Source organism: Acomys russatus, chromosome 5, assembly GCF_903995435.1.
Source record: "Acomys russatus chromosome 5, mAcoRus1.1, whole genome shotgun sequence".
NCBI classification, from domain to species: domain Eukaryota; kingdom Metazoa; phylum Chordata; class Mammalia; order Rodentia; family Muridae; genus Acomys; species Acomys russatus.
In genome coordinates, this window is record NC_067141.1 from 42,581,442 (window position 1) to 42,597,660 (window position 16,219).

The following is a 16,219-nucleotide window of genomic DNA, read 5'->3' on the forward strand; positions in this document are numbered from 1 at the left end:
CTGTCCTGGAAGACACAGAACTGAGAGTCATAATTATCATTCTGTCTAATATGTCAGCAACCAACGCTTCTGGGTTTTACCAATGCTAAGCACTGAATAAATGCTTAATATACTGCATCTCAATCCCTTCATCTCCCACACCTGTTCCACACTCAGCCTAGAACAGAATAAGATAGCTTCTTCCAGTAGAAGGGATGCTGATCTTATGAATCTGCTTGTGTTTGCCTTTGAGAAGTCTGTGTGATGCTTTGCACAGCCCTGTGTGTGCACTGTGGGTTACAGTCACACACCAGAGACTTACACAAACTGGGTGGCTCATCTGCTTTAATGAAATGTGTATCTGGCCATTGGGTTGTAGAAACTTCAAAGCTTTTGTTTTTTGACAGGATGCCTGCCGTTTTTCTCTCTTGACTCCCGCTTGTTTTGTTCATTTTGGGGTAGTTGCCAATTAGACCCAATTGGTAAGTATAATTAACAAGAACCTTGATTTTCCTCTTAAAACCCAACCAAGAAAATTAACCATAGAAGCTATCATCTCCTTTAAAACTTCCTAACTGTGTCCCTCTCCTGACCGCTGCTCATCTCTTCTAAGACTTCTAGCTCCACCAGAGCTTAGTTACTCCTTTTAGCTTGTCACCCTGAAGATGCCACCCAGAACAGCATAGCAGCATTCTAAGATGTGACTAGAAGGAAGGAAGTATTTACTCAAGTTCCAGATACTGTGTAAGACATTGTCCTACATACTGTCTCTTTTAATACTTAACAAATCCATCCAGTGTAGAAATTACAGCTTTTTTTTTACAGTTATAAAATATTAGCTTGGACAAGTTATATCTTTACTCTTATATCAAACTACTTGGGACCTGGCTATATGCCTAGGCTGATGTGATTCCTGAACCTTTTCTATCCCTTCCATCCATATGCGAAGCATTAGCTCACTTAAGAAAAGGCTTCCTAAAATTTAGCTACCTTTGAAAGCTTGAAGTTTCATTCAGTACCTAGTTGAGGACACACTCTGCTCAGGCCTTGGTTAAGCGTTGCTTTGAATGAGACCTCAAACAGGAGTTAGCGGAAAAAGAATACTGGTTGATAGCTAGGATGCTGGAGAAACAACATGGAGAGGGTGGCTAAGAGGGGACAGATGGAGGCAGACAGAGGAGCTCCCGACCGTGTACCATGGCTACAGTCCTTCTTCATGTGACTCGTGGACTTCCCTTTGTCATCCTATGCCTGAGAATATATGAAGGAGGCTGGGAAGGCAAAGGGACGTTCAATTGTCATCACTGGCATCTTTTTTTGATCATTGCACCATCATCAAATGCATTAGGATAACCATAACATGAAAATTTCCATCATTGAGCCCATAATGTTTGTACGACAAGGGTGACAATTTTAAACGCCATAGAACCATACTGAAGGAACTCAAGAAGTGAGAAAGAATGGATTAGACTCTCACAGAGTATCAACCCCAAGTTCAAGCCATAACTGGTAAAGGAAACTGAGCTTTCTCTGAACAGGTTGCATCTAGCTCAAGAACATCCTACTGCCTTCTGTGGATGCTCTGGTCAGTTTAGCCTAATCGCACAGCCTTTCTTCTGTCTCCGCCAAAGACAAAGAGTGAGCACAGTGATAAATACCAAAGTCATGGGCAGTTGCCGGGGAATGTGATAACCATGGAGTTTTTCAAATGCTCTCAACTGTCTATGTTATTCAAATTTTCCTTTGCCCTTTAGAGAGCCTTCCATCTAGAGCAGTGGTCCTCAGCCTGTGGGTCATGACCCCTTCGGCAAATTTCTATGTCCAAAAGATTTACATTAGGATTCATAGCAGTAGCAAAATTGCAGTTATGAAGTAGCAATAAAAATAATTTTAAGGTTGGAGGTAGTCACAACATCAAGAACTGTATTAAAGGGTCACAGCATTAGGAAGATTGAGACTCACTTATATAAAGAATAATTTGTGTAGAAAAAATTCTCAGCTCTGTCTTCTCCTTATTTGGTGAAATGACTTGGCACATATTGGTTATGTGAGTAACACATTAGCCATCCTTATTAATTAAAAGTCACTTTGAAAATCAAGACAATGAAGTCAAAACAACTTTGGAGAACAGAAAAATTTTTAAGGAAAAGGATCTCTTTATTTGTACCTGTCTTGTTTATCTGACCCTTCCCCAACCAAACCAGGATCCCCCTCTTTTTGAGAAAAGGACCTTTTTCACTTTGGAATTTCTTGTTCAGGGGTGGGACAGTGCTTTTTTAAAAATCTGACCAGTTGATCTCCTCCAGTGTTCACATGAGATCTCCTAGGCCCTTCTTTTTGGAGTAAAGAATACTAAGAAATCATTGCAGATCAAAGTTGGAAATAATTGAGACTTCTGTTCTCAAGATCAGAGAAATTTCCTGCTGCTGGTCAGTCAAAGTAGATTCTTTTCATAGTAACAGGATCTTCCTGGTGGGACCTGGTTCCTTCCTTGTGTAATTGCTAAATGAAAGACCCTCCATACATTCCCATTTCTTTTCTAGCTTCTTTTTCCCATAATGCCACATGGACATTCTGATCCATTCATTCCAAGATGCTTAGTTTCCTTGATTTAATACATCCCATTGGGTGTGTTTTGTCTCTTTTTGACAGCCGCTGGATGGAATTCGGCGTCTCCTATCACCAAAGGCAACAGTCTTGTAATCTCTCAGCCTAACAGTCTCCTTTCCATCTGAGTATCTCCCTCCCTTGATAAACCTCAGAGGCCCACATTCCTCATATCTTCCACATCCCCACTCCACTGTCTAAAACTCTGTGGTAATACTTCTTACTCATTAGTGATCACGTGACCCCCTTCTCTGCTCAGTTGCCCATCACCTATAAACTATGAGACTGCAGAAAGCAATGCTTGTGTCTGAACCATTTTCATCTTCCTAAGACCTTAGTACAGTCCCTGATACATGCAAATAGGCACTCAATAGATCACAGTTGTCCATGGCAAGCCTTAGTTCTCCTAGACTTGTCTTCAGCTTTGGTGTCTAGCTTGACATTAAACTATAATAAGAGGGTTTAGATCATATAGTCTAGAAAGGAGAGAGAAATAGGTAACAATATCATAGAGAGAGTCAAAAAATAAAACTGAACAGAAAGTGTATAAGCAAAGATCACCATGAGTATCATGACTGCTGCAGAATGCCCAGCTGGGAAATTTGACTGTGTTCCTATTCCATTGCGGATTGCTGTTAAACCATGTTCAACTAAGCTAATACATTTAAAAGCTCTTTTAAAAATTACATTAGCCAAGTCCATCACGCCTTCAATATTCCTGTCTATATAGGGAAAAAAAATCGACTGATTCCTCTTCTCTTACTTAAAGTAATGGTCACCCATGTCTTCTTTTCAGCCTAGACTAGGATCAGTTCACTTAGTATCAATGCAGGGCAAACTTTAGAAAGTCAGGCAAACAGAAAATAAATGGCAAAACTTTGCTGAGTGGGTGCTTTTCTGCTAGATCATCAATTCACAGTTAGATGTATTTAGAGACGAGATGGTATCTCATTCCCTAAGGGTCACAAAGAAACATGGATTGTGGCTTTCATTTGCTTAAGATGGTCAGATGTGAAGAATTCATCACAGGGCCCTCCGGAGTCTGTTTTGAGGATTGCTGGTAATTTGTTCAATCTCTGCAAAATGTTGTTTGGAACATTTCAAGCTCTTGAAACAAATGAATGTAAAAGCAAAATGTAATTCATATAGTTCTGAAGAAGGACTAGAAATAAGGGTCCTTGGTGTCACTAATGAAACTATCATTGTTTTAACAACAACAACAACAACAATGTTTTAGCCTTAAACTCTCATCTCATTAGCCCCTTAAAAAATGAGGAGAGCAAGACATTTCATGCCTTAATAATGGTCAAATAGGCACATAGCAGATTTCTCCTCTTTTTTTGGCATACATGGCTGAAATAAAACAGCATTCTTCCCCTCACTGAACAGGCTGTCCCTGTTCCATCCTAGAGGCCAGATTTCCAAGCTCGGAGAAAGGCCTTCATGCCGCAGCCCAGCAGGCAAACACTCAAGTCCTAAAGCACAGGCCAGGGAAGGCAGGACCCTAACAAGCCTTGGCATCTCTGAGTCCACATGGGGATCTGTGGGCAATCCCTGCTGGAAAGCAACAGAGCGGAAAAGAATAGGTGTGCCTTTGCCAAAACAGGGAGTGTGAGAGCTGAAGAGTCAGCTTTCCTGGTCATCAAACAAATCAGAGCTGAGCCCTGCCTCATTAGCAACATTTCTTCCACCCCGAGGGAGAGCACAGGAAGTATGCCCCGTCTGCGCTGCACATTAGGGTTGGTTATGAAATCCTGAGGGAGGCTGTGAAGCAAGCCGCAACGGAGCACGGCACGCCTGTGTGAAATGTCTAGGCAGCAGTTCCCTGCACCCTTCTTTGCCAGCCTCAGATCCTGGCCTGTTGAAACACAACAGCCTTTGTTTTGCCCTCTTGGTTTATATTTTCCCATTAGTCAAAAACTAAGAGCTGCTACAGGAGGACCTGTTGTTCATAAACTTAGATACATAAGAAATAGCATGTAATAAATAACATCAGTCTTAATTCAAATAAATTCCAACATCCTCTTCATATAATTTTTGTTAAGCTCAAACTTGTTGTAAATATTAGTGCCCCACCACCACCATTACCAACCCTGTGCCATGGAGTTTCCTATCGCTGTCAGCTCTTGAGCTGGCACAGCGGTGTACACCTTGTACGACCGGGTCTTGGGAGGCTGAAAGGGGAGGATCACAGGTCTGAAGACATCCTGAGCTATAGAATAAGACCCCATTCAGACACACAACAAACCCAAGAAAATCAACCGAGAAAATGTTACTCTGACCTAATTCTGAGTGCACAGTTTCTGAGTGATTAGCTGTATTGCATGAGGCCCCATGATGAGGCAGTGTAATCACTGTAGGAGTCATGATGAAGCAAAGCGCTCATCCCATGCCTAGGAAGTGAGGGAGAAAGAGACAATGAGGCTCCTTCAATGCCTTCCAAGGACAAGCCTGCAAAGATCTAAAGTGCACCTAGTAGGCCTACTTCTATTACTCCATCCTGTCCCAGTTAGTGCCATCCTGGAGATCTAGGGGATCGCAGCTATAGCACCTCCACATGCTCCCCACCTTTCTCTCCTGCTTACAGACAACTTAGAAAATTGGGAAAGGGCTCTCAATTCCCTCACGTAGGGTTACCCATGATACAGCCATTGTCCACATCTGTTCCATCCATCACTCCAAAGTAGGGCAACTCTGGCACTCCCAGGCCAGGCAAGGCCCATGGGGGTCCCTCTAATGTTAAATAGAGGGGTGGGGACACATGAAGTGACTGTGGGGATTAAAACGAAAAAAGGGGATTAAAAATTAATTTTTTAAAAAAAGAGAGGAGAATGAAAGACTGGTCTTAGGACAACCCTAATATTAGATAAATAAAAGGGATCAGCACAAGAGATGGCGGGGGAGCTAGAGAGGTGAGAGAAAGCCAGAGTTGGGGCTGTCTGAAGCCAAGTAAGGAATGCATTTCCATCCGCTGGGTGGCCGCTAGGCTCACAAGCCAAGAAAGAAATCCTGGGAACTGGCTAGTGGCTCAGGAACCTGAATCTCTTATCCTGATCCCAGCATTACAAGCTTCCTTTACATATCACCTGGTCACATCTGCCCACATCAAAGGCACACCCCTTTCTCATATCCCCTTCAGCGCATAAATGAGTTTGGCTTTTCACAAAGTCCATCTAGAAAGCTTATCTTCAAGTAGTTTTGCATTTATTAGCTCTAGCCAACAATATAAACCTGCCATGAAGTGGAAGAAACGCACCAGAATGACTCTCTGTGAGATGAGGAGAGACACAAACAAACGGAAAACAGAATCTAATCAGAACTCCGTGACTTCTCCTAAATAATAAAAATACATTGCTAAGTGTATTCTTTACTTATAAGCAAATGACCAAGTAGAAAATGTGGGTATAAATGAGAAAGTTTTACTAGCACAGTGAAACTCCTATTGGGATGGGTGGAGAGGGGAGCAGAAGCGGTGAATTCTATACAGTCCCAGGTAGCCAGGCCTAGAGAGTTCATCTGCCGATGCGAGCAGTATTCCACTGACACAGCTGAATGTGCCTCCACCCTGGCCTTACACATCCATCTTTCCAACTCAGTCATTTACCATTGCACGCTCAGGATAAATGAACTGACACATTTTTTTTCCTTCTGTGAAATTCTTTTTTTTTTTTTTTTAATTCATTTCTTTATTATTTATACACATTCTGCTCGCATGTGTGCCTGCCTGCCTGCCTGCCTGCCAGAAGAGGGCACCAGATCTCATTGTAGATGGTTGTGAGCCACCATGTGGTTGCTGGGAATTGAACTCAGGACCTTTGGAAGAGCAGACAGTGCTCTTAACCTCTGAGCTATCTCCCCAGCCTCGTTCTGTGAAATTCTTTTTCAGTCCCTGTACCTGAACCCAGTCCTGAGATACAGTGCAGCCCCAACTTAAACGCACAGGCAGTTGAAATGAAACTGGCTATTTTGTCTCTAAACATCCAAGCTTTTCCCATGTGATCCAGGCGGACAGGTAGAGGAGGGGCGCCACCCACCTCCTTCAGGGGAGTCTCTGACCACTGCTGAAGGCCAGCAGTAAAGACCTGGGAGAATAAGCCATAGGGCCCCTGAAGGACAGCAGTCTGTACTTTTAGCAGGACACCTCAGCAATGTTGAGGTGATAGTCTCTTTCCCTCTCTCAATGTGTCCTGTCCCTTCATCTGTATTGTCCCAAGGTGTTGTGTATTTTATATTCTGTTTTATGTTGCAAGCATTTATTTGACTTACCTTCTAAGTGTGAAGCAGTTGGGAGCCAGAATGTTAAGATGAGTGGGGGAAATCCACTGTCAACGGAGCTTACAATTTAGGGGTGGGACTTTCATTAAACCGAAGCAGGAACTTCCCAAAGATTTTTTTTTAATTTACAAGGGGACCACAAAGGCACAGAAAATTAATACTGCCTGAGGGAATTGGATAGGGCTTAAGAACTGATAACGTTTGAATCAGATTTGGACAATTGAATTAGAGTAGGGGGCAGGGAGTCTAAAAATAAATAGTGCCGCTCTTCTTTATCCAAGTTCCAAACAGTATAAGAAATAAACGTAGTTAGGATATGGACCCCAAAGTGCCACTTTTATTGTTGTGTGGAAGAACATGCTTTAGGACCATTGGCCAAATAGGCAGGATGAATCCCAGAGTTGAAGAGGCCCTACACCATGCTGAACCACCTCACCTCATACTCATGTCCTAGGCAGGGTCTCTGGAGGACGTGGGAATTCCCTCACCCCACCCCACGCCAACTCCATGCATGCAAGAGGGAGGAAAAAGTATCAACCTCGGCTGACCAAACTCAGACATCCTTTTCAAATTTACCATTGGTAGAAAAAAGTGTACCATGGAGCTGCTTAGTTAAAATGCCTCCTCTTGAGGACAGTTTTAGAGAGAGAGATTCCTTTCTGAAGTCCAGGATGGGGAAAAAAAAAAAAGCTTAAAAATAATCCTACATGGAGGACCCTGAGGATGCTGTGTAAGAGCACAGGGGGAAAAGAGAACCCTGAGAAAGATGAAGGTTCAGATGTGAGCTGAGTCTGGGAGGAGAGGAGCCTTGTCTGTCATACAGAGGAGGTCAGCTGTTTTTCTACCGTAGTTATGAGGAATGACTATAAAGGCCCTTCCATAAAGGGCCTTCAGCGGGTCACAGGAAAACCAGTGACCATGGACATGAGCGGTTTGTACTTCTGATTTGGGGACAATGGAAATCATATCTCTGACAACTGAGGACAAATCACGCATGTTATATAGAATAAGTAACTTTTTCTGGAGGAGGAAGGACGATGTCATTGTAATCATCAGGAGAGAATGGGCGTGGTAATTTAGCACTCTGCCTTCATGCTCTTCTGTGTCCCAAATTTTCTTGGTCAACTACTACATGGAGAACATTGTGATGATATGTTCAAATTACTAGGCTACATCTGGCAGGTAGGGGAAAAGAGATGCCACAATGCATAACCATGGAGATAAAGTTCAAACAGAGACACAGATGGGGCACGGAGCCCTTCTCTTTAGACTGCTGTGGCTGACTGACAAATTTGTAGTCGTGAAGGAAACTTTTTTCTAAGTTATAAAAATAACACAGCAAAATGTTTAGTTCTGCATAGTGGGAAGAGACTAAAGAAGACTTATATTTATTCCTGGAAACAGAAAAATAAATTTCTCATAGAAAGGAGTGGAATATAGAAAAAAAAATATTCCTTGAAGGAAGAACTCTTGGAAGTAACTGCATTTACCCTCAACAGATGCAAAGCAAAATAACAACAACAACAGTAATAATAATAATAATTTGAAGATGGCCAGTTAGTTCACATTGGCAGTAACACCTCCCTCATGTCACTATCTCTCTCCCCATGAGCTTTTGCCTACATCACAGGCCAGGTCCTTGGGTTGGCAACCCGTAGTTGGGCTTAACGGTTCTGTTCTTCACTCATTGGCCACAAAGCACAGATGTTTGTGTGGACTGTGTATTTGGAACTTGGCACGGTTGTAAAAGAGTGTTGGTAAAATATTTTAAAGTAAAATGAGTTCAAACTTCTCTGGTTACCCCACATTTGAGAAGGCACTGTCAGCCTTTGATGTGGGTTTTGAGCCGTGCAGGGACAAAGACTATAGCTGTGTTTGGATGGGTTTTCTTGTCAACTTATATCAATTACATTAAAACATTCAGTCTTCAAACAATGACCCCAAAGAAAATAATGCAGGCTTTTTGCCTTTGTGAAAGTAATACCCGCTTTTACAGCCCATGGGACTAGATGTCCCTTTCTATTGAAATTCATAGCAGTGTCACTTGAATGACTGGGAGCAGACTGACATTAATAGCAGAATATTTCAGTCAGAGCCATCAGGCCATAAGGGAGCAACTTTCCTCATTAAGTCAAAAGTTAAGTGAGTTTAAAAGAGTATAAAATACTTAGATTTAGTTTGTTGGTTTTATTATTTAGCATTTACATCTATTTTTTTTCCATAGTGCTCAAAAGATTTAATAAACTGATTAATACATTTGAGAACTAGAAAAAAAATTAATTTAATTTAAAAGATCATCTACCTCAATCCAGGAAATTTTTAGGGTTCTAGACACCAGATAAATGTGTATGGCTTTCTCAACATTTTGCTGGTCTGCACAAGAGACTAGGCAAACTTCAGAGAAGCATGTTTCAAAGTATTTCATTGTCATAACAAGTGTTTGGCTTAAACATATAATTGCATTCATTTTTTTCTATGAATCATTTATCTGTTTAAAGAGGAAATCTTTTATAAGCTTAATAAATATAAATAATCATCTTTATGTTTGTGTTTGTTTAACCAGAAAGCTCTTATTGAGTGCCAAGCTTTGCTCTAGATGCTTTATAAATAAGTCCTTTATCAGCCTGATGATCTCACAAATCAGAGACCTGCTCTGTGCACTATATACTGTGCAAAATATCAAAAAATATTTTTAAGGCATCTAAAGTTACCATTTTCACCTTCTGAGACAATTAAGTGGAACTAATGTGCTATATGAAGTCGAGACATGCACATCGGGTGTCTAGTAGTGGTGGCTAGGACAGGGATGAACTAGACACAGACGAATACACTGAGTCAGTACAAGAAAATGGGAACGCATGGGAAGACCAAGAATGAGTTAGCTGAGACTTCCATGGGGTGAAGTAAAAATGTGACATACGTGAAACAGCGTCCTCCCAGGAAAGCCACTGACATCAAAGCAAGACCTGAGCCTGCAAAGACTTTGCTATGCAGGGAGCTGCATGTTATGATGGGTTATAGATACAGGCCCCACTCTGTATAGAACCACCAAGGCTATCACCAGAGGGTTTGGGATCCTCCCCTTAGGGTTAGACTACCACACATGGTGCTTTTAGATTACTACAGAGGCATTGGGTTGTAACCCCCTCTCACCTCTGTTGTTAGGGTAACTTCTTGATGTGCACATGGCTGGCTCCACTCTTTCAGCGAGAGAGGTCCAGCAAACTGTGGCCATTACGTGGGTTTCCCACCTGATCCTCACTTAGGCTCCAACACAGAGCCTCACTTGATACCAGCAGAGACAAGAGCTAAACACCCAATATGGACTCAATAGTTTTCTTACAACTCCACCTCAAACAAATAAAAGTCCCACAATTGTACCCCAAATAACTTTCAAGTGCAAGTATAAGCTCCCTGATAGGTTTCTATGCTTAGACATGCCCCCAAGCTATTTTAAAGAACGTAGCAGAGTAGTTAAAGATGAATGATGGCCGCCGTAGAGTAGCTTGTAGCAATGACCAGGAAAAAGCAATGGGAGAAAGAAACGTCTATAGGAAGAGTTGACAAACTATTCCCTGCTCTCCCTGAATCCTACTTAATCCTGTGCCCTCCTTCCCTTCCTCTGTCTCACTTGGTCCATGTGATCTCTCCCCTGCATAATGCCCCTGCATCCATAATAGCCACTATTAATGGAAGCTTCACTCCCCGTGTCAGCGTGCTCTCACAGCCCACCTGTCAGTCATTTGCTTCAGTCACCCTAACTCAGGATGGTAGATCTGGCCTAATGTAGAGTTAGTGTCCAACTCATCTTAAAGGAAGTCAGGCAAGGCCTCCTCTTCAGTGTTATGTACAGAGTGGTTTCCCAATAAGGTGATGAGCATTTGCAGTGGATCTGCCAGAGAGCTTCTTTTTTTTTTTTTTTTTTTTTTTTCCTATTTATTTTATTTTATTTTATTTATTTATTTTTTTAATTTAGTCATATTAAGTCTCCATTGTTAGCCCTTCTCTTGTTTCCTCCTATTCCTCCCTCCCTCCCACTTTCCCCCTTCTCCCCTCCCCTATGCCTGTGATTGAGGGAGACCTCCTTCCCCTATATATATAGAGTATCGAGTCTCTTCTTGGTAACTTGCTATCCTTCCTCTGAGTGCCGCCAGGCCTCCTCATCCAGGGGACATGGTCAGAAAAGGGGCACCAGAGTTCGTGTGAGAGTCAGATCTCACTCTCCACTCACCGGTGGAGAATATCCTGTTCGTCGGCTAGGTCTTGGTAGGGGTTCAGAGTTTACTGCCTATATTCTCCTTGGCTCATGCCTTAGTTTGAGGAGGACCCCAGGACCCAGTACCTGAATGAATGGCACCCAGTAGGGGCTAGGATAGGATTCCTGTGCAAATAAATAATGCCTGAAATAGACTAGCGCAGCAGTAGAAAAACAAATGGAAAACTGAATTTGCCATATTAATAGATTTTATGTTCTCTGTCTGAAGGATAAGAAATGCTCCACTTCATTAGTTTTCAGTTTTTATCACTGTCTGGGGAAGATAGCACATCAATCTAAACCCACTATCTTTGTATCCTGGCAAGCCCTTATCTCTGGCCAGATCTGAGATGTCCCATATCAAGATAAAGTATATAAGATATGTATTCTGGTGGATTGATTGTGACTTTAACCATGGACAGATTGTCTAAGGAGGGACTCCTTTAAGTGAAAAACCTAACACAGGGATGCTTATAGTTCAGCAATGGCAAAAAAGGACAAACTCCATGCCTTTTTACTTCCTACTCAGGCATAAAAAGGGTTGAGCACACAAGCTCTGGGTTGTTCCAACCTCAAAGACAGACCCTGGCCATCTGTGAAGGAGTTTCTTCCAACTAAAAACCCCTAGGTATTTAGTAATGAAGAATCTTGTTACATGTGGTTATGTTTTGACTGCTTAATAGTTTATGTGGTTACATACTTCCAAATGTTTTCCTAAGTATCACTTTTAGTGTAGAATTATTTGAAGAAAATTGTGTTGAAGTAACAGAATGATAGGATCGATCTGTATTGGGTTTTTTCATTCATCAGCTTGGAATTTCATCACAAGTCATTAAACACACTTGGCATTATGGCACATTCCCAGGTAAGGTCAGACACACTGCAGTTGTAGGTAGTCTATCTTGAATGGATCTCATACACTACTTCCAAAAGCCAAGGCTATATCTAATGTTAACAGACACTCCTGAAAACAAGATGCATTGTTCTTATAACATTCCTCAATATTTTCTGGGCTCACTTTTCTTTGTAATATCTCAGAGATTCCTAATGTTTCATTTTGAAAAGTTTTACTATCGTACCATCTATCTCTATAACTTTCCATAATTGTACCTGAATATTTATTTATCTATAGCAGAGAAACTTTCAAAAACTACCTTACTCCTAGAGATAAAGGAAATAGTCTTTGTTTTCAGTTAGACACCACTGATCAACAGTTTTTTGAGAGAGAGAGAGAGAGAGAGAGAGAGAGAGAGAGAGAGAGAGAGAGAGAGAGAGAGAGTGTGTCAGCGAACAACTTTTGTGATTCCATTCTCTTCTTCCATGATGTGGGTTCCTGAAATTAAATGTACCCACTGAGCCATCACATTATCTCTGATTACAGTTCTGGTTAATTTTCTTACATCCATTTTTCACACTTTGCAGACCATAGAAGAAACATCATATGGGTTCTGAAAATCTAATCTGAAAAAAAATAAGCTATGACACTGCATGGGTTTTATCACTACAATAATTATTAATGCCTCTCAAATGTGGAGGAGATTCTGCTTGAATAGTACTATAATTTAGGAGGTTACTTGGTCTTGCTGGCCACTGATACATAATCTAAATAGAGGAGATGATGACCATATCTTTATCAGAAAAATCAAGTGCTAAATAGAAGCCCAGGCTACTTGGGTTAGTTGGTGGCTGAAGCTTGCTAATTATAATTATGCAAATTTACAGCTGCAACAAAACACATTGATAAATTCTGACATTGTGCAGTATTTCCAAACACATACATTCTTCCTCCATGTAAACTTTTAAAACACTAAGAATCCCATACTCCCAGAGTTGACAAAGCCAAAAATTAACGGTGTTCATTTTATTGCCATGGGCTTTGCTTGGTTCCTGACCAGTGACAGACTTGGTCTTGAACTGGGCACTATCTTTAGGAAGCCATTTCATACAAGGGGCAGGAACCTCATTTCTGAATGCCACAGACTATCATTTCATAAGCTTGGCCCGTGACCATTTAGACTTAGGTCAAGATCAATGTTGTGTGCTCCACCCACATGTAAATATAAATCGCCGTTCAACAGAAAATAAATGACTCCATAGACTCATAAGTACTTTAGATCCTACCTGACAGTTCTGACACAGAACCAGGTTGTTATGTGAACAAATCCTTTTCAGTGTTCAGCCATTTCTGTACAATACACTAGCAGCTTTTATAAGTACCTAAACTGCATATAGATTATGGATCCATGTAGGAGGGATGGGGAGGGAGAGGGGAAAGAAAGCTTTAAAAACAAAAGAGAGAAAATAATTCACACACACACACACACACACACACACACACACACACACAGAGGCTAGAAGGATGGCTAAGCAGTTAAGATCACTGGCTGCTCTTCCTGAGGACCCAGGTTCGGTTTCCAGCATCCATATAACAGTTCACAAATATCTGCAACTCCAGTTCCAGGGAATCTGATGCCCACACTTCTGGCCTCTGCAGGCAGAAGGCACACACACATCCTGCACAGACATCCAGGTAGGAAAAACTTACTCATATACACAAAATAACAAAAATAACATTTAAGGTCTTCCTGCCATCTCTCTCTTGCATAGTGCCCAATTCAACCTTTATTTACGCCAATTTAGATGCTTCCCACATGCAGGTAATGAACCCTTTCTGAATTGCATACCATCTTGAAAAAGAGGGGATGAAAAACAAATATGTTATCTTAAGCAGAGAGAAATGGGGCTCTGACTGTAATTAGAGGGCCCAGGTCATCTGGACCTTGCTGACCTCGGGTGCTAAATCTATTTCCTAAGCTCATATTTTTGTTGGATATGATGTCCCCACTTCCAAACATCCTAGGGTTGAAGTATGTGGCGAGTGTGTCACATCTTGCTTAAAGCAACTTGCATTCTAATAGAAATCTCCTAGGGACCAGTGTGAGTCTTTGGAGACAGAAGAAATTTTTAAATGATTGCAATTAACTGAGATATTAAGATATTTTCTTCCCAAACCAAAAGGAAAATTCAGAGATCCCTCAGGAATCTACATAAACTTTCCCTAATACATAGGTTTTTTTTTCCAGTATAAATCTGAGTAACTTTTGGGAGAGGGATTGGGAGGCAAATAGTCAGTAGTTTCAGCTGAGCAAGACACAGCTTTGAAGGGATCATTAGAGAAATTTAAATCAATTTCTGATAGGCATAAACAAATCTAGAGCAGCTGCAGAGTCAGGAAATTCCCAAAATGTCTCACTTGTGACCGTGTGTGTGTGTGTGTGTGTGTGTGTGTGTGTGTGTGTGTGTGTGTGTGTGTGTGTGTGTGTACCATCCTTGACTTATAAAATGCTTTTTCATTCAGCAGGGCACAGTGGCCACACCTATAACCCCAGCACTCAGGGAGGCAGAGGCAGGCAGATCTCTGTAAATTCAAGGCCATCATGGTCTATAAAGAGAATCCAGGACAGCCACAGCTACACAGAGAAAAAAATGCTATTTCATCCTATGTGGCAACACCCTACAGATGCTAATTTGTTAATTTTTCTAGAGATTTTCCTAAGTACATTATTCTCAAAGTGTGGTTTAGAAAAGAAAGTGTGGGTGAAAAAGTTAAAAAATGGGAGAAAGAAAGGATGGCATGAGGGAAAGTGAGGTATCTTTACCTAGAAAGGTTTGTCCAGTCAATATAAGAAAATAATAAAATGAGATACAATTTCCTCAGATGTAAAATTTAGCTTGGAAATCTACCTAAGAGCATGTATCACTGAGGACCATAAAATAACAAATGAAGGCATGAATGTTTCAATGTGTTTAAATAAGGCCCATTGTGTACAAACGCATTGAGGAGCTTCAGGGACCCATGACCCCCAGGAAGTTGCATAGAAACATCTTTGTCTCTGTCCAAACATTCACTATCTTTCTAGAGAGTTGCACTCTCACATCCACAGACAGACTAAGACAAACACTTGTGGCTTAGCTCATCACTAAGTATTTAACATGCTTTCCTCCTCTCAAATTCAAAACCAATGTGCATGCATGTGCCCTTAGAAGAAAAAAAGCTTAATGTTGCCTGATTTGGAAAATTCTATTTTTGTTAAGCATAGTGTTTCTAACCATAACAAAGTTCTCTGCCACCCATAAGAAACTCAAGATGCCTTTTAAGTATTAAGTGTTTTTTTTAACCATGGAACAAACTTCATGTTTTATCACCAAAGGAAAGAGAATTTGAGGAATACATATAGTCAGTGTTTGCTCCATCCAAATTTTTAGCACTGAACTTAATTGGACTTGAAAATTTTTTAACCGTATCAATTATCAGCTTCATTCCAAATATAGGAAGTCTTACTATCCTGAACATATTACTGTATTTCTAGAGGTTATAACATTGATATATTGACAAATATATTTCATAAAAACTTGAAAATACACTCAACTTAGTTCATAAAAACTGATCCCTTGTACCTAGATATCCCGTTAAAAAGGTGATTCCTGGTTTTCTTTCCTGCTTTCCAATAGACCTTAAACACTGGAACATTCTAGAGCCCTAGTCTAAAACTTCTCCCTTCATGATAACACTAAGTGGCTCTTAAGGGAAAAGTCACTTGGTCTGTAAGTTGGAGTTGAAGTCACACTGACTTGCTCAAGAAGGAGAAGTTAAAATTTTCCATACATTATTTTCCTTCCCATATTTAGGATTGAACCCAAGGCTATATGAATGCTAGGCAAGTGCTGTACCACTAAGCTACACCCAAGATGAGAATGAGTCTATCCTCTGAAAATAAAGGAGCCCATGTTTCTCAATGCACATTTATGTACAAACCTCCTGTAGTGAATATTTTTATGACAGCCAATTCTCCCCTAAAAGCAGTGTGCTGTGCAAAGCTCTCTGTGCTTGTTGCAGTCACAATGGGCAGAACTGAGATGACCCTTTCTTCACAGACACCCAAACAGACTTCCTAAGCAGTCTGGTGTCCGGGTTGAAAGGGGCTGCTGGGATGCAGAGACACAGGATGTGTCACTGCCATATCCTTAGATTTGAAAGGATAACCCCTGAAGTTCTCCTCATCCACAGAAAACTAGAGGGACCCAAGCTGTATCTCTCCCCGG

At 41.1% G+C, this 16,219-nt stretch overlaps 1 protein-coding gene across 12 annotated transcripts in view; it reads left to right on the forward strand.

Moving 5' to 3' along the window:
* Positions 1 to 16,219, forward strand: part of Trpm3 (transient receptor potential cation channel subfamily M member 3) — a 903,922-nt gene that overhangs the window by 701,396 nt on the left and 186,307 nt on the right. For 8 of the 12 annotated variants that reach the window (XR_007830652.1, XM_051146249.1, XM_051146245.1 and 5 more), the window contains exon 7: positions 387 to 461. The exons of the other annotated variants lie outside the window; for them this stretch is intronic. Coding sequence is in view for 7 of the 8 variants with exons in the window: in XM_051146249.1 (XP_051002206.1) it covers positions 387 to 461 (75 nt within the window). In the remaining variant the exon portion in view is untranslated. The remainder of the gene's footprint in view (positions 1 to 386; positions 462 to 16,219) is intronic. 12 annotated transcript variants of the gene reach the window in all.